This window comes from Oryctolagus cuniculus, chromosome 18, assembly GCF_051225735.1.
Source record: "Oryctolagus cuniculus isolate XC-2025 breed Fujian yellow rabbit chromosome 18, ASM5122573v1, whole genome shotgun sequence".
Lineage (NCBI taxonomy): Eukaryota > Metazoa > Chordata > Mammalia > Lagomorpha > Leporidae > Oryctolagus > Oryctolagus cuniculus.
The window spans coordinates 47234536-47257645 of record NC_142884.1 but is presented as its reverse complement, the minus strand read 5'-3'; the positions used below and the strand labels follow the sequence as shown (position 1 = coordinate 47257645).

The 23110-nt window shown below is 39.4% G+C and overlaps 1 protein-coding gene across 40 annotated transcripts in view; it reads right to left on the bottom strand.

The window, feature by feature from the left end:
- The window catches only part of CHD9 (chromodomain helicase DNA binding protein 9), a 281829-nt gene that overhangs the window by 41588 nt on the left and 217131 nt on the right, over window positions 1-23110 (bottom strand). For all 40 annotated transcript variants that reach the window (XM_070063507.2, XM_070063503.2, XM_089320025.1 and 37 more), the window contains 5 exons: window positions 20229-20339; window positions 13874-14070; window positions 13257-13456; window positions 8301-8460; window positions 7778-7867 (listed from right to left, as the gene is read on the bottom strand). In XM_070063507.2, the coding sequence (XP_069919608.1) occupies window positions 7778-7867; window positions 8301-8460; window positions 13257-13456; window positions 13874-14070; window positions 20229-20339 (758 nt within the window). The remainder of the gene's footprint in view (window positions 1-7777; window positions 7868-8300; window positions 8461-13256; window positions 13457-13873; window positions 14071-20228; window positions 20340-23110) is intronic.

Below are 23110 nucleotides of genomic sequence, written 5' to 3'. Positions count from 1 at the left end.
GCCAGCATTGCGCCGATCAGAGCCAGGAGCCAGGTGTTTCTCCTGGTCTCCCATGGGGTGCAGGGCCCAAGCACTTGGGACATCCTCCACTGCCCTCCCGGGCCACAGCAGGGAGCTGGACTGGAAGAGGAGCAACCAGTACTAGAACCCGGGGCCCATATGGGACGCCAGTGCCGCAGGCAGAGGATTAACCAAGCGAGCCATGGCGCCAGGCCCCACAGCTACCAATTTTCAAACAGATATAACCAACTTCATAAATTAATTAACAAAGATCTATAGGTCTGAATAAATGAGAAATTTCCTACTTAAAATTAAGTTCTGGGTCAAAAGTTCATTTGTAAATTAGTTGTCATTGGGAACTTAAAATAAATTTTCGTGTAATAACAAACCAATAAATGGTAGGAACCAAATCAATATTTAACCACTAGTGCCACTGCTGTGGCTCACTGGATTGAGCTGTTGCCTCAGACGGTGGCATCCTATAAGAATGTCAGTTTGAGTCCCAGCTGCTCCACTTCCAATCCAGTTTCCTGCTGATAAACCTGGGAAAGCAGCAGAAGATGGCCCCTGAGTGATTGGGCCCCTGAGACTCTGTGGGAGACCCAGATGGAGCTGCAGGCTCCTAACTTTGAGGAGTGAATGAGTGGATGAAGATCTTTCTGTCTCTGTCTCTCCCTCTCTAACTCCGCCTCCAAATAATAAGTCTTTTCTAAAAAAAATATAACCACTAATATAGTTGAAATAAAAGACACTGGCAACGAATAAGAAAGACATTTTTTATCAGCCAGTGAAAAATACTCACAATTGAATTTTTTTTTAGCTCAGAACAGAAAAACAGGAAAAGGTAGAATCATTTTCTAATGAAATGGCAAAAAGTAAGAGATGAAGAGAAATGTGGTTAAAGAAGGTATTTATTTTTTATCAAGTACCTAACTAGGAATAAACAAAGCATTAGCATTGAAAGGTAAATAAAGAGGAAATGGGCAGGTATTGTGGCACAGTGGGTTAAGTCACCACTTTGGATACCCACATCCCGTATCAGAGTGCTGGTTCAAGTCCCACTCTGCTTCCAGTCCAGCATTTCTGCTCAAGCATCCTAGAAGGTAGCAGACCTGATGGAGTTGTAGGCTCCTGGCTTTGGCCTGGCTCAGCCCTGGTTGTTATGGATATTCGGGTAGTGAAGAAGCAGCTGGAAGATCTGTGTGTGTGTGTCTGTGTGTGTGTGTCTGTGTGTGACTGCCTTTCAACCAAAGGTGGCACTCTAAGCTCAAAACACTGTGGTTATCATCTGAAATAGAAGGTTTTCCTGTTTGTAAAGAAGAAAAGGCAATTACTACATGGTTCAAATGTAAATACTACATATATACTCGGTATTAGTGAACTACTAGTAAAAGAATATAATAAGGTGTATGCACATCTGTTGTTGATTTCTGTTTTTAATGACAATTTACATGCCATCTACTGCATAAAACTTCCTTTAGCTTTCTCAGTCCAGATCACTCATTCAAAATATATTCAAGCAACACTCACCATATGCCAAGAATGACAATAATGAATTAAAATAGACTTCTCCCTGCCCTTTTAAAGAGGTACCTGCAATACTGTAGTATGAGTGCTATGAAAGAGTACTATGGGTATGTGCTTAACACAGACTTGAGAGGTCAGAAAGCCTGAGTCGGTCGGCGCTGCGGCTGACTAGGCTAATCCTCCACCTGTGGCGCCGGCACTCCGGGTTCTAGTCCTGGTTGGGGTGCCGATTCTGTCCTGGTTGCTCCTCTTCCTGTCCAGCTATCTGCTGTGGCCTGGCAAGGCAGTGGAGGATGGCCCAAGTGCTTGGGCCCTGCACCCGCGTGGGAGACTAGGAGGAAGCACCTAGCTCCTAGCTTCGGATCGGTACAGCGCACCGGCTGTAGCAGCTATTTGGGGGGTGAACCAATGGAAGGAAGACCTTTCTCTCTGTTTCTCTCACTCACTAACTGCCTGTCAAAAAACAAACAAACAAACAAAAAACAAAAGAAAGACTGAGTCAATGTTAGCTGAGAAACAGAAGGGAGAGAATGGAGGAAGGAAAGAGAATGACCTAGCAAGAATGTAGAAACCCTGGGGCATCAGTAATTAATCGTGGCACACTGAGAAATGTGCAGCTGAGGCTCAGTAAAAGAGATATGGGTTGGAGATAGAGATCTGGCAGATATCAGCAGAGATAACAATTAAAGCCACTAAGATAAGAATACAAGAAAATATGTGACATGAAGAGAGAACCCACAGGAAGACTCTTTGACATTTACAGGTCATGCAGAAAAGGAGCTTGAGGCCGGCGCCACGGCTCACTAGGCTAATCTTCCGCCTGCGGTGCCGGCACACCGGGTTCTAGTCCTAGTTGGTGCGCCGGATTCTGTCTCAGTTGCTCTTCTTCCAGTCCAGCTCTCTGCTGTGGCCCAGGAAGGCAGTGGAGGATGGCCCAAGTGCTTGGGCCCTGCACTCATATGGGAGACCAGGAGGAAGCTGGCTCCTGGCTTCAGATCGGCACAGCGTACCAGCTGTAGTGGCCATTTGGAGGGTGAACCAACGGAAGGAAGAACTTTCTCTCTGTCTCTCTCTCTCACTGTCTAAAAACTCTGCCTGTCAAAAAAAAAAAAAAAAAAAAAAAAAAAAGGAGCTTGAAAATGCAAGCAGCAAACTAAAAAGAAAAACCATGGCGGAATGATACCTTGGAAGTATTTTAAAAAGGAAGTGATCCACCAAATTTAGCAGCAAGAATGTTGCTGGAGAACTTGTTGGAGTGGGTGGTAGAACAAGGAGGTAGGAGCTGCAGACACTGTGATGGAATACATAATGAATGGGAGGGCAGAAAAAGTAGACAGAAAATGCAGATACTTCTTAGGGGCCAGCGTTGTGGTGTGGCACATAAAACTATCACTTGCAATGCCAGCAACCCATTTAGGTGCCTTTTAATTTTTTTTTTATTTTTACAGGCAGAGTGGACAGTGAGAGAGACAGAGAGACAGAGAGAAAGGTCTTCCTTTTCCATTGGTTCACCCCCCAATGGCCACTGCGGCCAGTGCACCGCACTGATCCGATCCAGGAGCCAGGTGCTTCTCCTGGTCTCCCATGCAGGTGCAGGGCCCAAGCACTTGGGCCATCCTCCACTGCACTCCCGGGCCACAGCAGAGAGCTGGACTGGAAGAGGAGCAACCGGGACAGAATCTGGCGCCCCAAATGGGACTAGAACCCGGTGTGCCGGCACCTCAGGTGGAGGATTAGCCTAGTGAGCCGCGGCGCTGGCCTTAGGTGCTTGTTTGTGTCCTGGCTGTTCTACTTCCAATCCAGCTCCCTGGCAATGGCTTGGGAAAGTCAGTAGAGGACGATCCAAAGTGCCTGGGCCCCTGCTGTCGATGTGGGAGACACAGAGGAAGCTCCTGGCTCCTGTCTACTGCCTGGCCCAACCCTGTCTATTGTGGTCATCTGGGGAGTGAACCAGAGGATCATCTCCCTCTGTCTTTTCCTCTCTCTAATTCTCTCAAATAAATAAATAAATCTTAAAAGAAAAAAATTCTGAAATCCAGAAGAGTAATAATATGGTAGTTTGAGGAACTACAGGATCAAAAATTGTTAAGCTTCTGTGTGTGTGCACACGTTATTCATGTGTATATGTTAAGGTGAGGGAGATGCAAACATGTTACAATTCAAATGAGAGGCCAGAAAGGGAGATTAACAAGAGAGGAGAACATAAGGATGATTCACAGAAACAGTCCCTGGGAAATCACAAACTGATCAAATGCAGTTAGGTCAAGGTAAAGGGGTCATTAAAAATTAAATATTTACTAAGTAACTTTATATGTTCCAGATTTTAGGAGCCGAGAATACAATGATCATATAAAACAGATGACATACTTACCTTCAAGAAGTTTTAAATTATAACACAAAGGAAATAAATGATGCAAACATAAAAAAGCAGAATTTCTCAACAACAATAGGCTTTATGAATAAGTAGTAAGTGACTGGTAAGGTACTTTAGCTGTGGAAGGCAGAGAAGGCCTAATTGAGGAGGGAATACTGGAGTTGAGACCCAAATTACTGGAGGAGGTACTTCTGTGGAAGATCTGAGAAAAGTATCTGGACTAAGAATGAGCTTCACACATTGGAGGAACAGAAACACCAGCAGAAGTAGCAGGGAGGAAAAGAGATTTAACTAGGAGGCCACTACAAAAGTGTAAATAGAATATAACAGTGACTCAGACTAGAGATTTAGCAGAAATAGTGAAACATGCTCAGCTATGGCATGTATTTTGTCAAGCTAAGAAGTTTTCCTGGGGATGAGAGGAAGAGAGGAATCAAGAATGACACCAGAACAACCTACATTTACCAAGACAGAACAGGGAGGGAAAGTATTGGAGATAGTAGATTTGGGAGTCAGGGAAGTTTAAGATGCCAATTTGACTTTTAAGGGGACATGCTGGGAGGCAGCTGACCTAGAGCTTGAAACTCAGGGGACAGGTCTGGTATGAATATGTAAATTTGTCACCTTTTATAGATACTATTTGGTAGGATGAAACTGCATGAGTTTACCTAAAGAGGAACTAAACATAAGCAAAAGAGCTGAGTTCTTGATGAATCTAATACTTAGAGATCTATTAGAATATTAAGAGGAAAGGAGGGGGCCAGTGCTGTGGCGCAGTGGGTTAAAGACCTGGCCTGAAGCGCCGGCATCCCATATGGGCTCTTATATGAGTCTTGGCTGCTCCACTTCTGATCCAGCTCTCTGCTGTGGCCTGGGAAAGCAGTAGAAGATGACTCAAATCTTTGGGCCCCTGCACCCATGTGGGAGACCCAGAAGAAGCTCCTGGCTCCTGGCTTCAGATTGGTGCAGCTCCAGCCGTTGCGGCCATCTGGGGAGTGAACCAGCAGATGGAAGATCTCTCTCTCTGTCTCTACCTCTCTCTGCAACTTTCAAATAAATAAAATAAATAAATAAAATAAATCTTAAAAAAAAGAGGAAAGGAGAATGAAAGAGCACAAAAAGGATAATGAAATGCATAAAAGGATAATTAACTAATATAGCATGAATGCCTACTATTATAGCATGGATGCCTGTTTAAAGAACTGATCATAATGTAGGCCATTAGAGAACATGTTAAGAACAATTTCAGTGGGCCAGTGAAAATAAAAGATTAACTGGAATGAAGAAAAAATGCAAATTAGAGCCAGTAATTACAGAAAACTTTTCAAAGGAGTTTGTTGCAAAAGAAGAGCAAAACAAATTAAGTGGTGGCATGTCTATTAAGAGAGTTGCTATTCCTTTCTTTTAAAGTAAATGATACTAAGGCAGTAAAGTAGGGAAAAAGCTAGATTATCTCAGGAGAAAAATCCTTAAAAGTTTAAGAAGAGACAAGTTTGTTCGTTTTTTTTTTTTTTTTTTTTTTAAAGATTTGGTTACTTATTGCTACACAGAGAGTGAAGGAGAGGCAGAGAAAGAGAGAGAGGTCTTCCATCCACTGGTTCACTCCCCAATTGGCCGCAACAGCTAGAGCTGCACCGGATCTGAATCCAGGAGTCAGGAGCTTTTTCTGGGTCTCCCACGTGGGTGCAGGGGCCCAAGGATTTGGGCCATCTTCTACTGCTTTCCCAGGCCATAGCAGAGAGCTGGATTAGAAGTGGAGCAGCCAGGACTCAAAACAGCGCCCATATGGGATGCTGGCACTGCACGCAGAGGTTTTACTCACTACACCACAGTGCCACATCTAAGACAAGTTCTAAGGCACAAAGTTTGCCTTAGCAGAACAGACCTAATATATCCTTGAGGAAAGAACAGGTGGATACATCTGCAAGTAGAACTCAATGTAGCTCTTGTCTATGTCTATTTTCTTTACTAAAATTGCAGTAAGTTCATTATTGGAGGGTTGTGGTGGTAGGGTGGAAAGATACTATGAGACATAAAATGGTCCTCTGAAAAAGTAGGAAAGCAACTTTTCTTACTTAGCACAGTGATTAACAGTCTGTGCTTAATCTCATTTGAGACTTAATGCTCATAAAAGTGAGTCCATTCACTATGGACTTATCTTCTCCAGCTGGAGGTAAAGGTAAGAAGTAAATGGGTATTTGGGTTTAATTTGAGTTGGGTTGTCACAGGTATTCAGGAGAAAAAGGTAGGGAATGGGAGATAAGTATTTTAGCTAAAGAGCGCAGGATTTTAAAATCTAGGTTTGAACAATGAATGAAGGAAGAAGGGATATCAAAGTGCTGATGGCTACTGAGTAAGTGGTAAGACGTGGGGCCATCCGGAGGAGATTAGATAATTATGACAAGAAGCTCCCAAATTAAATAAGTTGGATGTAAGGAGGTGATGATCAAGATCCAGATTTAAGAAGTAGTGCTGCTCCTGATAATAGCAAGATCAAGTCTAAAACCAGGTGAATGTGGTGAGGAAAAAAATAAATATGACTGGGGCAGGCATTGTGGTATGCTGTGTTAAGCTGTTGGCTCATGACACTACAGCTTTCTGATAATAAGACTGTAAAGGCAATAGATGATAGCCCAAGTATTTGGGTTCCTGTCACCTGTCTGGGAGAGCAGAAGAGTTCCTGGCTACTGACTGCAGCCTGGCTTAGTCCTTACTATTGCGGGCATTTGAGAAATGAACCAGCAGATGAAAGATCTGTGCCTTTCAAGTCAGTCAGTCACTCACTCACTCACTCAATCGATTTATCTATCTATCCATCTAAAAAAAATAGATGACTGTAGATTAAGGTCAAGGATGAGACACCAGGGTATTGGATGGATTGAATGTGGATACAGAAGTCAGCTGCCATAAAACATCTTCCACTATAAATAGAGGGAAGAAGAATAAGCACAGAAAAATAAAGTTTTAGGTTTGGTAGTGTGAAATTGAAAGAAATTTAACCCAAAGAAATTTTGTTAGTTGGATGCTTATTTTTTTTTACAAAGCAGGAAGAATATCAGGAGGATATCAACAGGGAGTTGAACAGTGGGCTTAAGGTATGTAGAGCAGGAGCTGGAAGCTCCTTCCAGGCCTCCCACCTGGATAACAAGAACCCAAGTACCTGAGCCATTATCTGCTGCCTCACTGGTGCATTAGCAGGAAGCCAGATTAGAAGCCTGAAATAGTTGGGATTTGAACCAGGCATAGGTTCAGGTGTCCCAGATGGTAGCTTTACCTGCTGCAACACAATGCCTGCCTCAATACCATTCTTTTTTTTTTTTTTTTAAGATTTTATTTATTTATTTGAGAGGTAGAGTTATAGATAGTGAGAGAGAGACAGAGAGAAAGGTCTCCCTTCCGTTAGTTCACTCCCCAAATGGGCACAACGGCCGGAGCTGTGCCGATCTGAATCCAGGAGCCAGGAGCTTCCTCCAGGTCTCCCATGCAGGTGCAGGGACCCAAGAACTTGGGCCATCCTCCATTGCTCTCCCAGGCCACAGCAGAGAGCTGGACTAGAAGACGAGCAATTGGGACTAGAACCGGCGCCCATATGGGATGCTGGCACTGCAGGCGCAGAATTAACCTAGTGTGCCATGGCGCTGGCCCCCAAGTACCATTCTTAATATTACCATTATTACTACTGTAATTGTTATGACTTTTAGTGACAGAGTCAAAGATGAGAGTAATAGAAGTAAGAGAACAAACTGGCAAGAGCTAGTTCCTTAAGTTTGATGGATTTCCTTCTTAGGAATTTCACTAAGGAGCCACCTAAAATACAATATTTGGCTCATACAAATTTTCCATCATCATGCTATTAATAAACATTATTTGATTTACCTTGCATCAACTCCATCAAATACTTTCTGACACTCATTTCCAATGACTTCTTGCTTTAGATAATATAGCATTCTCACACGAAGCAAAACCCTGAAAATAAGGGAAAATACTAAGTCAAAAGGCAAAAACATATTAATCACTAAAAATATGTTGTTCTCTCACCCACAGTGTTAAAATTAGAAGAGAATTTGAAACATTTTATAATGAAATAATAATTATTTCTGATTAGATGAATCTTGTTACTTCCAAATATATAAAAGGTTTCTTTAACATCTTCACAATTACCATTTTTTAAATTCCAATTAACATATAATGAATTCATTAATGGCCATTTTATCTGCTGATGAAAACAGTGACACAAGAGGTACTATTATCCCTTGAAGGATATCATGTAAGATTAAGATTACGACTGGTCCTAAAACAAACTTCCTTTGTTTGTGAAAATCATCATGCTTTAAGACGTTTAATAAATTTAGAAAGGAAAACTTTCAAAGAGCTGTGTTAAAAATATCCTACTACCTACTTATTACAGTGGTGTTTTATATGCTTTTTGTAGCCTTCATCTTGAAGGAGCTGCTCAGGATTATATTTTCGAAGCCATTCAGCTTTTTGTATATCGAACGAACTTGTTTGCGTCTTTACTTTCTTTCCTTTTCGACCCCTGGGTACAGGAGCTGATAGGCCTGTTAAGATGACAAGATAAATAAAATCAGGAATAATTTATATAAAGATTCGAAATACAACAAATTCTTTCAATGCAATTCCAATGCAAGTAATTTTTGGAGACTTTGTGCAGGTTATACACATCTTGAAACTCAGAGTTACAAGGAGAGAGGGAGAGACAGAGCTCTTCCACCTACTGCTTTACTCCTCAAACGGCAGTAACGGTTGGGGCAGAGCCAAGCTGAAGCCAGGAGCTAGCTGCTTCATCTGGGTCTCCCATGTGCGTGCAGGAGCCCAAGGCCTTGGGTCATTCTCTGCAGCTTTCACAGGCACATTAGCAGGGATTTGGATCCAGGTGGAGTAGCTGGGACTGGTGCCCATATGTTATGTCGGCATTGCTGGTGGCAGCTTTACCTGTTAAGCCACAATGCTGGACCGAGTGTCTTGCTTTTCAAAATTGATTTTACCACATAATATGGATTAGATTAACCACTGGAGGTACCTGTTCAAGAAGGCTAAGTTCATTTTATTTCCTGGAGATTTCTGATATGAAATATCTCAAAAATACAAAATAAGTACTTCTACTTTTTATGTTAAAATATCCCAAGTTTGAGCAGTTTTTTTTTTTAAAATATTTATTTGAAAAGCAGAGCTACAGAGTGAGAAGAGACAGAGAGAGGGAGAAACAGAGAGATCTTCCATCTGCTGGTTCACTCCCCAAATGGGTGCAACAGCTAGGGCTGCACCAAGCCAAATCCAGGAGCCAGGAGCTTCTTCTTGATTACCCATGTGGGTATAAAGGCCCAAGCACTTGTGCCATCTTTCGCTGCTTTCCCAGGCACATTAGGAAGGAACTGGATTGGAAAGGGAGCAGATGCCGGCATTGTAGGTGGCTCCTTTACCACTATGTTACAACACTGGTCTGAGAGAGAGATCTTCTTTCCATTCTTGAGACTCACTTTGCAAGTGGTCTCAAGAAGAAGTGCTAGGCTAGCAGGTGGAAGCCAAGAAACTGAAACTCTATCAGGTTTCTCATGTGGGTGGTAGGGACCCAAGTACTTGAGCCATCTTTGGCTGCCCTCCTAGGCACATTATCAGGGAGTTGGATTGAAAGCAAAGAAACCAGGTCTCAAACCGGCACTCTGATGTGGAATGCCAGTGTCATAAGAAACGGCTTCACCTGCTGTGTCACAATGCCAGCCCCATCTTCAGTTAAAGTAGATAATACATAGTTATGCAGACCTCTCCCATGCAATTCATTCATTTTTTTCCAAAAATCACCACTAGCCTGAATTTGTTTTCTCATTCCATGTAAGTTTATAGTATTGCTACATGGGTTGCAGAAAATATTTAGCACTTAAGGTTTAGATATTATATTAGATACTGCAACTTATTTATAACTCTTGGGTTTTTTCTTGAGATTTGTTTCATGTTGATTTGTGAGATCTTACTTATCCACTTTAATTGCAGTGTAATAATTTATTGCCTAATTATAACATCTCCTTTGATCAATTTCCGTAATTTTGAGGTTGTCTCCTTTCCAATTTTCCATAATCACTAACAATGCACTTTTGACTCCTAATACTTCATCATTTCCGTGTCATATTTTAATAGGTAGGAACTCCATCACAATGAAAACTAAAAGCACTGTATGAATTTGTCCATTTCTCCTTACAATTTTAGCAACACTGGCATCTTTTTTTTTTTTTTTTTTGAAGATTTATCTATTCATTTGAAGGCAGAATTACAGCGAGGCAGAGAGAGGGAGGGAGGGAAGGAAAGAGGAAAGGAGGGAGACCAACTCTCCAACCGCAGGTTCACTTTCCAGTGGCTTCAATGGCTGGAGCTGTGCCAATCTGAAGCCAGGGCTTCTCCCGGATCTCCCACGCAGGTGCAGGGCCCAAGAACCTGGCCCATCTTTCATTGCTGTCCAAGGCCACAGCAGAGAGCAGATTGGAAGTGGAGTGCTGGCATACCATATGAATACCAGTTCTACTCCTGGCTGCTCTACTGCTGATCCAGCTCTCTGCTAACGTGCCTGGGAAAGCAGCGGAGGATGACTCAAGTGCTTGGGCCCCTGCACCCACGTGGGAGACTTGGAGGAAGCTCCTGGCTCCTGGCTTTGGCTTCGGCTGTTGTGACCATTTGGGGAATGAACCAGTGGATGGAAGATCTTTCTCTCTTTCTCTCTCTAATTCTACCTCTCTTAAATAAAGAAAATCTAAAACAAACAAACAACTCATTGATAAAATAAAAACGTTCTGAATTCAAGTCTCCTCCATTCTTGAGGTTTGGGAATTAAACGGTACATATTTTAAAATACATATACTTAAATTTTCCTAACACAATGTAGATACTCTATATATTTAATATGCATACTCTTCCTAATGAGGTTTTCTCAGCTTCATCAATTAATCTATTTTTTCATGTCTGTTGCGTATTCACTTATAATTTACATAGGTTTGATTATTATTTCAATATTTTGTTATCTTTCAAAGTTTCATTATATTTGAAGTCTCTGATGGTACTATAGTTCAAAAAAATCTTTTTTTAATACTTATTTTTTCCAAGTTCCTTTTAACAATTAACAGTAGATGGAAGATCTCTCTCTCTCTCTCTCTTTTCTCTCTTTCTACCCCTTCCCTTTTCTTGGTAACTCTTTCAAATAAATAATAAATCTAAAAAAAATGATCGACCAAAGAGTGACAAGTATTCTGAATGAGCAGAGCTTACTCACTGTGGGCTCACTGAAGGATATCTGGCTGCTTTTATTCCCTGACAGTATCTTTAGGTTTTGAGCTGGTCAGATTACCAAAGAAAAATTTTTAGTTTTCTTTCTTGACTATTGCAGCATGCATAAATTCATTTAAACACCATTTAGTAGCACGATACCTCAACCTCCAATGCAACACAGAAATCCTCTATTTACCTTCTCCAGAAAATAGGCTTTCTGTTTTCATACTGACTATATAGAATTGAAAGGGGTATTTAGCATTTTGAACCACTATTAACTTATAAATAAAGCCCTATCCTTATACCCACTTCCAGAAGTTTCTGATGTTAAAAATCTTGAGTCCTTTGGGAAATATATTAAATAAATCAGTTTGATTTTTGCCTTTCTCATTCTGACCTAGGATTTAGCTCTCTCAATCGGTCAAGTTCATAATCACTAACCTATTTTCTTCTAGCTCACAAAATTTGTTACTGTTTCCTTATACAGTACAGAAAGGTGGCAGTTGCGGGATGAGAGGCACTGCTTATTTAAAAAGAACAAAAATCATTACAGAACCACTAACAGCGAGGAAAAAGCAAGAATTAGAGGTCTTCCCTTAACAGAATTTTCTGCAAAGAAAATATCAATATGGCATGGGGCTGGCGTTGTGGTGCAGTGGGTTAACGCTCTGGCCTCAAGTGCCGGAATCCCATATAGGCGCTGGTTCAAGTCCCAGCTGCTCCACTTCCGATCCAGCTCTCTGCTATGGCCTGGGAAAGCAGTAGAAGATGGCCCAAGTCCTTGGGCCCCTGCACCCGCGTGGGAGACCAGGAAGAAGCTCCTGGTTCCTGGCTTCGGATCAGCACAGCTCCAGCTGTTGTGGCCATCTGGGGAGTGAACCAGTGGATGGAAGACCTCTCTCTCTCTCTCTGTGTGTGTGTAACTCTTTCAAATAAATAAATAAATCTTTAAAAAAAAATCAGTATGGCGAAGAGGTATCTGTGCTCCTGTGTTCACTATTCACAATAGCAAAAATACAGAACAACCTACATATCCCAGCCTTGGCTGATGTGGGTATTTAGGGAATAAACCAGTGGATGGAAGCTCTCTCCTTCTGTTACTCTGTCTCAAATACACAAATCTTAGGGAAAACAAATCTCTGAGACATACTGTTATCAATTGGAAAATTGAAACTTGTTTGATAATTTTTGACAGGCAGAGTTAGACAGTGAGAGAGAGAGAGAGAGAGAGAGAAAGGTCTTCCTTTTTTCATTGGTTCATCCCCCAAGTGGTCACTACGGCCGGCGCGTTGTGGCTGGTGCGCTGCAGCTGGTGCGGTGCGGCGATCCAAAGCCAGGAGCCAGGTGCTTCCTCCTGGTCTCCCATGCGGGTGCAGGGCCCAAGGACCTGGGCCATCTTCCACTGCACTCCTGGGCCACAGCAGAGAGCTGGACTGGAAGAGGGGCAACCGGGACAGAATCTGGCGCCCCAAATGGGACTAGAACCCGGTGTGCCGGCGTCACAGGCAGAGGATTAGCCTAGTGAGCCGCGGCACCAGCCCTTAATAATAATTTTTAAAACCCAACAAACTCATAATATGGCATTTTTTGGAAACTGGAACTTGAATTGAGAGTGAAGGTTAAGGTTCTTTAATATTATCTGTAATGTCTTAAGATTTCTTTTTTTAAAAAAGATTTATATTTTATTTGAAAGTCAGAGTTACACAGAGAGAGGAGAGGCAGAGAGAGAGAGAGAGAGAGGTATTCCATCCTATGGTTCACTCCCCAGCTGGCCACAATGGCTGGAGCTGTGCTGATCCGAAGCAAGGAGCCAGAAGCTTCTTCCATGACTCCCATGCAGGTGCAGGGGCCCAAAGACTCGGGCCATCTTCTACTTCTTTCCCAGACCACTGCAGAGAGCTGGATCACAAGTGGAGCAGCTGGGTCTCGACCTGGTGCCCATATTGGAGGCTGGCGCTTCAGGCCATGGTGTTAACCCACTGCACCACAGCGCCGGCCCCAGTCTCAAGATTTCAATAGAAGTAAATGTTAAGTATTACATGGCTAAAAATAAATTTTAAAAGAAAACAAAGAATATTCTTACCTAGATGATTCTGTAGTTCTCGTGTTTGCCCATCTTCAGTTGGAGTAATGAGATCCCATATGAAACCTTTAATTTTCTCATCTCCTCGGTAGTGAACAAGGCAATATGCTAAGAGGGCTCGGCAAATTATTTCTACATCATGCTCATTGAGCTGCCTTTTAAAACGGCCATGAGATAGAATTTCTCTCCATCGGCCCCACCTGGTAAAGAGATGCATATTTACATTAAAAATGCATCAAGTTCCAGAGAAAAATATGAATCATAGATAAAAAGCATGCAAATCTAAAAAACAAAACTTTTGTTATTAATATAATTTGCTAATGAAGTTTTTATCCATGTGTAGAAAGTAGAGGCATAATATGATATTATTCAATAATGGAGAAAACATTATCCACTTAGTATCACTGAAGACACAAAATTGAAAATTAGGTGTCAGACATTTATATTTAAATATTTAAGGACACCCATCCATCATTCTGGTAAATAAATGTTAAACATAGAAATTCAGGGCACTTGAAAAACAGATTTTATCAATTTTAATAAGATAAAAAACATACTTGAAAAATTTCTGAAACTTTATATACTGGACTACTTAAACATTAAAAATAATATTTTACCCATAAACCAGCAGGTTTTTCTCTACTCTAAAGCATTCAGTTCTTCCATAACCATTGGAACGGTCACAGGGTCTTCTGAGCTTGGGCTTTTCATCTCCTTCACTTTCAGCTTCAGATAATTCAGCCAATTCATCTTTTGTGGCACTGAAAGGTCTTGTTTGCTTTCTAATTCTTGGAGTGTCAATAACCAAGCTGTTCTGTAAAATTTAACAGCTATCACTTGAGGTTCCTTTTATAATTTTGCTTCAAACAATGTTTTATATTTTTACCTTTTAGAGCGCATGAATAATAATTATAGAAAGACAAACTAAATAATTTACTATACTAGTAATTTCAACAACCTATCAAATTAACCTAAAGTTTTCTTATACTTCTTTAAAATTCTTAATACCATATGCATGTAACCTATGACACAGGATAAAAAGTTTGCTTCATTATTATCAAAAATTACTGTATTTCTGTAATTTTAAAACACATATATTTACAAATTTTTATTATTTGAGAGGTAGAGAGAGAGATGAAGAGAAAACTCTTATCCACTGGTTTATTTCCCAAATGACTGCAACAGTTCTGGGCTAAGGACTAAATTCAAAGTGGGCCGGCGCCTTGGTTCACTGAGTTAATCCTTTACCTGCGGCGCCAGCATCCATCCCATATGGGTACCAGTTCTCTCTTCCTATCCAGCTTTCTGCTATGGCCTGGGAAAGCAGTAGAAGATGGCCCAAGTCCTTGGGCCCCTGCACACACGTGGGAGACCAGGGAGAAGCTCCTGGCTCCTGGCTCTGGATTGGCGCTGCTCCAGCCGCTGCGGCCATTTGGGGAGTGAATCAACAGAGGGAGGACCTTTTCTCTCTGTCTCTCTCATTGGATGTACAATGTCAAACAAATAAATAAAATCCTGAAAAAAAAAAAGGAATGGGAACTCTGTCCAGGTCTCCCATGTAGGTGGCAATGACCACCCTTCCTTTCCCTCCACCACCCCTGCAAACTACTTGAGCTATCACTGCAGTCTCTCAGCGTGTCCATTAGCAAGAAGCTAGATTCAGAAGTGGACTTAGATATCAAATCCAGGCACATTGATATGGGATGCAGGCATCTTTAACTGTGAGGCTTTACTCATACCTAACATGTATTTTTAAGCTGAATTTTATACCTCATAATTTTATTTATCTAATTAATTCACAGTTTAGATTATTTTCAAATTTAAAATAAGCAATGCTAAAGTAAATCCTGTTTTCTAAGTATGTCCTAAAGATATATCTGGGCCAGTGCTGTGGCTCGCTAGGCTAATCCTCTGGCTGTTGCGCCAGCACCCCAGGTTCTAGTCCCAGTTGGGGTGCCGGTTCTGTCTCGGTTGCTCCTTTTCCAGTCCAGTTCTCTGCTGTGGCCCAGGAAGGCAGTGGAGGATGGCCCAAGTGCTTGGGCCCTGCACCCGCGTGGGAGACCAGGAGGAAGCACCTGGCTCCTGGCTTTGGATTGGCACAGCACGCTGGCCGTACCGACCATTTGGGGGGTGAACCAATGGAAGGAAGACCTTTTTTCTCTCTCTCTCACTAACTCTGCTTGTCAAAAATAAATAAATAAATAAATAAATAAATAAATAAATAAAAGATATATCCACAAAAAGAGAAATATCCAGGGATGGAGATATGAATCCAAGGTTATCAGTATTTTATAGATCTAGAAAAGTGTTTCAATGCTTTCCAAGATTTTTACTAATATACAAAAACTAAAGTAATAAATTTATGAATGTTGCTATTTTTAGCTTAGTTTAATTCTTTGAAAAAGACTTAAGTTGACACACTTTTTTAAAACTTCTCTAAGGTAGGCACTATGTTGTGGACTGTGGATATGAAGATAACTCCTGCTCACAAAGAATCCAGTAGGGTGTCAGATAAATGTATAATAAATAAAACATTCTTTAGGATAAAATATTTTATGATACATAATGGGTCCAAAGGAACTTTCAAACAACAGTTCTTGAAGAACTAGAAGTAGTTTGCCAGGCAGAGAGGAACTAGCATTATAAATAAAGAGTAATAGGCCTGAAATGGCATTAGATGGTTAGGAAATATTCAAGTCCTAGGCCGAAAAGGATACATGGTGAGACAGAAGTATGGACCATAACACAATGGTCCTGGGGTACTACAATAGTACATACACAGTGCATGTATTTGAGGGAGAAACATGATGTCAATATGTCCTATTACAGGTGATGTTGACCTTTGCCAAGTTTGTTCCCTGTAAAGTTATTTGTTTCCTTTGGTAATTAATATATATTTTAGAAGATATACATGAGAATTCTTAAATATCCTATTTCTCCTTAAATTCTCACCTATTTATTTTAGAATTCATTGATAGATCTTGTTGGTTACAATTATTACTGTGGTGGATTAATAATGATTTTATGTATTGCTAATTTTTTCTGTATTTATTAATCGGAATTCTTCCGTAAGGAAGACTTGTCCCCCTTCTTCTCACAGTTTCTTTAAAAAACTGCATTTTTCTTTTTTTTAAGATTTATTTATTTATTCTAAAGTCAGAGTTACACAGAGAGAGGAGAAGCAGAGAGAGAAAAGAGGTATTCCATCTGATGGTTCACTCCCTAGATGGCCACTACGGCCACAGCTGCACAAATCCAAAGCCAGAAGCCAGGAGCTTCCTCCTGGTCTCCCACACAGGTGCAGGGGCCCAAGGACTTGGGCCATCTTCTACTGCTTTCTCAGGCCACAGCAGAGAGCTGGATCGGAAGAGGAGCAGCCGGGACTAGAACCGGTGTCCATATGGGATGCCGGCGCTTTAGGCCAGGGTGTTAACCCATTGTGCCACAGCACTTGCACCAGAACTGCATTTTTTCTTGAGTAAAATTTCAAATGTCTTTTTTCACATAATCTTAGAGATTTTGATGACTGTCTCATCAATTTACATTAGCTTTATATAATAAAACATTAACTTTCTTTTTTAAAAGAAATTTAATTATCTAAAAACAGAGTGACAGAGAGCTCTTCCAGCTGCTGCTTCACTCCCTAAATGTCCTCAACAGCCAAGGCGTGATCAGGCTAAAGCCAGGAGCCAGGAACTCCATCTGGATCTCACACTTGAGTGGCAGGAACCCAAGTACTCAGGCCATTATCTGCTGTTTCCCAGATAGGTGAATTAGCAGGAAGCTGAATTGGAAGTGGAGCAGGCAGGACTTGAATCAGTATTTCAATATGGGATGCAGTGATCCAGAGTGAAAACTTAACCCACTGTTCCATGGCAACCGCCCCAAAGCAAATTAACTTTCATATGGATTAATGAGACTACTTGTCTCATTAATCTGAGTGTACTTTCATTTTGCCATCAATTTTGTCTTATACAATTTAATGTATAAATCATTTCCATTCTGATTGACATTTCCCCACAAAATGTTTTGTAAAAAGAAATTTAGTTTCTTCTAGTTTTCATCACAAAATATTTAAAAACATTGTACAAAAAATGTTTACTTGGTATACTGTACAATACTCCACTTAATGTTAACCCAATATTCAAATCACTACTTGTAACTTTCTGTATCTAATAATATTTCTTTTTTTAAAAGATTTACTTAAGATTTTAAGATTATTTTTAAGATATTTATATTTATTTGAAAGGCAGAGACAGAGTGAAGGAGAGAAAGATCTCCATCCATCCACACTGATTCACTCCCCAAATGGCTGCAACAGCCAGGGCTGGGCCAAGCTGAAGCCAGGAGCCAGGAGCCAGGATTCAGAATCCAGGAGCCATGAGCCATGAGCTGCCTCCCATATGGGCGCAGGAGTCCAAAGACTTGGGCCATCTTCTGCTGCCTTCCCAGGAGCATTAGCAGGGAGCTGGAACAGAAGTGGAGCAGCTGGGACTCGAACTGGCATCCATATGGGATGCTGACACTGCAAGCGGAGGCTTAACTTTCTATGCCACAGTGCCAGCCCCCTCTAATACTGTTTCTAAATTAAACTTGAGCTTTTCTATTCTTAGCTTTGCTCTTTGTATCTTTCTCTCATACTAAATCACTTTTGATTTATAATTTACTAATATATTTTGACACATGATAATTTGTCTTCAGTGCTTCATTTTCAGAAAATAATTTTCACTAAAGTATAAATTGAAAAATGTAATCATGCAATATTAAATGAATATGTGTTTATATGTTTATTTATAAAATCTTAACTACTAAGGCAATCTATACAAGTTAAATTGACACTTTTGAGAAGCAATGACTTTGAAAAGACCTTGTTTTGACTGTTGAGGCACATTTTTTTTCATACTACTTGTTGAAAACAGAGGATTAATCATATGTGTATAAAGTTAATAGAAAATAGATCTTAGTAGAAGATAAGAATGGGAATAGGTGAGGGAGGAGGAAGAGGTGTGGGAGAGTAGATGGGAATGGGTATGATGGGAAGAATCACCATATTCCTAAAGTTGTAATTATGAAATGTATGAAATTTATATTCATTAAATAAAAGGTTTCTGGGGGAAAATAAATAAATAAATATACAAAGAGTCCTGTTGTCTTGATCCATGTATAGTTTCTGACCTTACCTATTACCACACTGACTCTTCACATTCTGCCAGAATGCCTTCCTGTTTCTGAATGTACTAGTCAATGAATGACTCAGTGCCAGTCCCTCTGCTTCAAAGTTTTGCTTATCTCTTCACATTATGTTGATTTTTTCTCCTCATTCAAATCTCACTGCAAATGTCACCTCAGACTGACTTCTCTTAATAATTTCACTCAATCCTTACTCCTCTCACAACATCCACCATCTTACTGTTTTGTTTCCTTTGCTCCATGAAATTATCTCATGTATTTGTTTGCTGCTATCTCATTCATGAAAATGTAAGCTCTAGGAAAGCAGATGTTTGTCTGTCTTGTTCATTTTAGCTATAATATGAGAGTGGTGCCTGGTTCAGAGTGTGCTCTTGTTGGATCCATAACATAAGTTTGTGAGTATGTGTATTACTAATATATACTATTGGAGAATCATAAAAAGAGATCACATTTTAAATATTTAATTATCTGTTTTGGAGATGCTTTAAATGCTGTACCTAAGAATGTACATGAATATTTTTAACTAGTGCATAGAAAAAATAGATGTTTCATTTCATTACTGTAGGAAAATTTAGTGTCTAAATTTTTTGCTGTAATGGAAAATGTTATATCAAGCATCACTATAACACAGGATCATTGTGCAACATTCTTACTGATGTAGGACAGATTCCTCAGGCAGCACTAAATAGTTTCCCAATTTAATTTTAAAACCACTTTGTCTAGTTACATGAAAAAATGGTTTAATGTCTTAAGTTGCATTGTATCTATGAGTTAAACTTCTAAGATTATGAACTATTAAAATGTTTAAAATGTAGTTTTTCCCATTCTAAATGTGAAACTTTACAACTAAATTCCACTTTATAAAAAACATAAACATTTACTTTAAGTATAATCTTGGGTTCTGTATCTTTTTTTCTACTGTGAAGGAGATCTCCTTATGTTTTTCTATGTCTGATGGTTACTGATGTTTAAGACGTCTAAGTGAAACATATTTTCTATGCAGTTAATTCACTGAGCTCATTTTTGAATTTTATAGTGTTCTGCAGATTTTACTGTCTTTTTAGGCAAATGAACATATACACAAATAATGATTTTTATAAGTACCTTTTAAAATGTACTTATTTCTCTCAAACAGAATTACATATATTTTAAAACATATTAAGTAATAATGACTATAGAGGGAAATGGTACCATTCCTAACTAAAGATTTACAATTGAAGAGCTTGTCTATTAAAGGAATTCCATACAGCAATGCTTTTAATCATTTAGATGTCACACATTGATTGCTTCACATTTGTTCAGATAGATGTCTTAGTAAACAGTTATGCTATTATTATTGGTTTCACGAATTCTAATTTAGCTTTTTGGGCCTTTCTTCCTTAGCTGTAAGGGAAATAATTTAAAACAAAGTTTAAAAATGCCACTTTCTTAGCTACTTTTCCGCTTCTATATTCTACTGGGTTATTATTAATGGTTTTTGATGCCAAGAAAGCAGTGAAACAGCAAAAACCAAAAAGACTCATGATTTGAACCCATATAAAAAAATTTAAAATGCATTATAAGAATGTAAATTATAGCCAAAAGTTAATTTCTCTGTATGACAACCCACCATGACAGATGTCAGAAGTATTAAATTTAAGCAGTGCCTGATGCAATATATGATCAATATACTGCCCCATTCCAATTTATATATGCAGAAGTTTATTGCATAATGGAACACCTTAAAATAAGAATAATATTGCCAAAAATATCCCAGAAGAAAATTCAGAAAGAAATACTTACTCTGCCACTGATAGCATCTATATCTATTTCTGCCTTTTTAGCCCACTTTTGCCAGAAGTTGGGATCATCTAAGGAAATATCTGTCCGGTTTCCAGATGCCACAAAACTCGCCTGAAATACACAAGAAAGGTTTTTCAAAATGTTCTGGAGCTCCAAGGGAAAAAAAAATCCATCAAAGTATACTTAAAATGTTATCTCCTCACATTTACTATGGGTAGAATTTGAATTCAGCATACACATTCAAAGGCTTTTTCAAATCCAGTGGTCTGACAGCAACTGCTCAAGGCAAAGGCTTAATGTCAACATGGTACAAGTGAGGAGCAGCTTATAGTAAGTTATTACTGCTGGTTAACTCCTAAATTTTTGGTATGCAAGGATCAAATAATTTTTTTGGCAAGGAAACTACATAAAACAGAGATATGCTTTCTAAAAACACTACATGAATATTAACAAATTAGGTTAGAACAAGGATTTCAAAACTGCCTGTATTATACAGTTAATTTTCTGCTACATTTCTACTTTAATTCAATTCCATTTTCAGATGGCTATATCTCCTAAAGAAAATGTAACACAACATATGGGAAATAAAAATGAATTGTTTGTATGTTTACAACTCTTTTTTCAATAAAATATTGCATAATTGAAAAATATAATAGGCCGGCGCCGTGGCTCAATAGGCTAATCCTCCACCTTGCGGCGCCGGCACACCGGGTTCTAGTCCCGGTTGGGGCGCCGGATTCTGTCCCGGTTGTCCCTCTTCCAGGCCAGCTCTCTGCTATGGCCAGGGAGTGCAGTGGAGGATGGCCCAGGTGCTTGGGCCCTGCACCCCATGGGAGACCAGGAGAAGCACCTGGATCCTGGCTCCTGCCATCGGATCAGCGCGGTGCGCCGGCTTGCAGCGGCGGCCATTGGAGGGTGAACCAACGGCAAAGGAAGACCTTTCTCTCTGTCTCTCTCTCTCACTGTCCACTCTGCCTGTCAAAAATAAAAAAAATAAAAAAAAATAATAAAATACAAAATAATATTAATGAAATTTAAGTGATTTATTTTATCATGGAAATTAAAAAATATTTTAGGTGGAAGAAATCTTATGTGATACATTTCAACCCTGCAACTTACAGACTAATAACCATGATTTATAACTTAAGTCACTAAAATTAGATATGTCACATCAAAGAAAAGTGATCAAAGTGCTTTATTAAAAAACAGAAGCAGTGATGATACATAATGCTTTTAGAAAGAAAAGGATCTAAAAAAATGCATGCCACTCTTAAAATGATTTTCAAAGAGAATATAATTGGCTTTAAGATAATGCTTAATTATCTGGGATATACTTAAAAGATAAATCTTCACTAATAAACCATCAGGATAGAATTTAATAATACAGAAAACCACACATTAGAAAGATAAACTGTTAAAAACAAATAAGCCATTAATGGCATTCAAGATAAAAAGAAGTTATTAGAACACTAGATAATATCAAGGCATATCAAGGAATTATACTTAATCTTATTTTTAAGTGTGGTAACAGTACTGTAGTTATGTTTAAAAAGGAGGGGGTTTATTCTTAGTGATACATATAGAAACATGTTTAAAGGTAATGATATGTCACCTGAGATTTGCTTAAAAAAATATGAAAGATGGATGGAATAGTAATGAAGGGAGTTTAGCACGAGTTAATTATAGCTGACCCTGGGTGATAAGTATACAAGATCTCATCCCTAATCCCAAAAGCTAAAATCCAGAGTGCTCCAAGATCAGGAAGGTTTTCAGATTTTTGAATTAGGCATGTTCAACTGCTAGTCTATGCCTCTATTCCAAAACAAGAAAAATTCCAAAACCCGAGATTCTTATTCCAAGCATTTCTGATAAGGGATATTTCAACCTGCAGTTTGAAACTTTATAAAATTTCAAAAAAATAAGTAGGAACAAAATTAAAATACTAAACCTCTCTTGCTGAACTTAAGGATTTAGTTAATGTCATTGCTTACCAAGTAATAAGTATACTTATTCATTTTATCAGCATTCTTCTGAGGCTGGGCTTTTAAGATGCTCATACATAGCAAATGTTAAATATTATAGGTGTTTAAATATGTCCATCTTGCTGGCATATTTATGAAAGAGGTGACAGGATTAAATAAAATACATTTACCTTTTAATCTTGTTCTACATTAAACTTTATGATTAGGAAATTTCTAAGAAGCAGTTCTTTTGTATTTATTTGAAATGATGAATGTGGTAGGCTGAATAATGGCCCCAAAGGTGTCTGGTCCTAACATTGTGAGTGTTGCTTTATATGGTAGAAGGGATTTTGCAGATGGGGAGGGGAATGAGTTTGTATTATCCAAGTAGGCCCTAAAAGTAATTAAGCATCCTTAAAAGAAGGAGGCAGAGGGAAATTCGACTATAGAAGAGGAAAAGGATATGACACGACAGAAGCAGCATTTGGAGTACTGTGGCCACAAGCCAAGGAATGCACGCAGTCTTAGGAACTGGAAGAGATAAGAAACAGATTCTCTCCTGGAGCCTCCAGAATGAACCAGCCCTGCTGACACCTTGATTCTAGCCCTATAAAACCATGTTGGACTTCTAACATCCAGAACTATAAGAGAATAAATTCTTTTGTTTTAAGCCACTAAATCTGAAATAATTTACAGTGGCAATACAAAATAACAGAATGAGACACTTCATAATAATAAACCACATAACACAAAAACTTATAGCCAACATCAAAGAACAAAGGTTAACTAACTAGTTGGATAAGATAAAAACAGGATTGCCATTATCTTCTGTATATAAGTCATTATATGGGGAAGGTGGTTAGCCTAGTGGTTGAAACTCTGATTGGGATGCTCATGCCTCACAATGGAGTTCCTGAATTT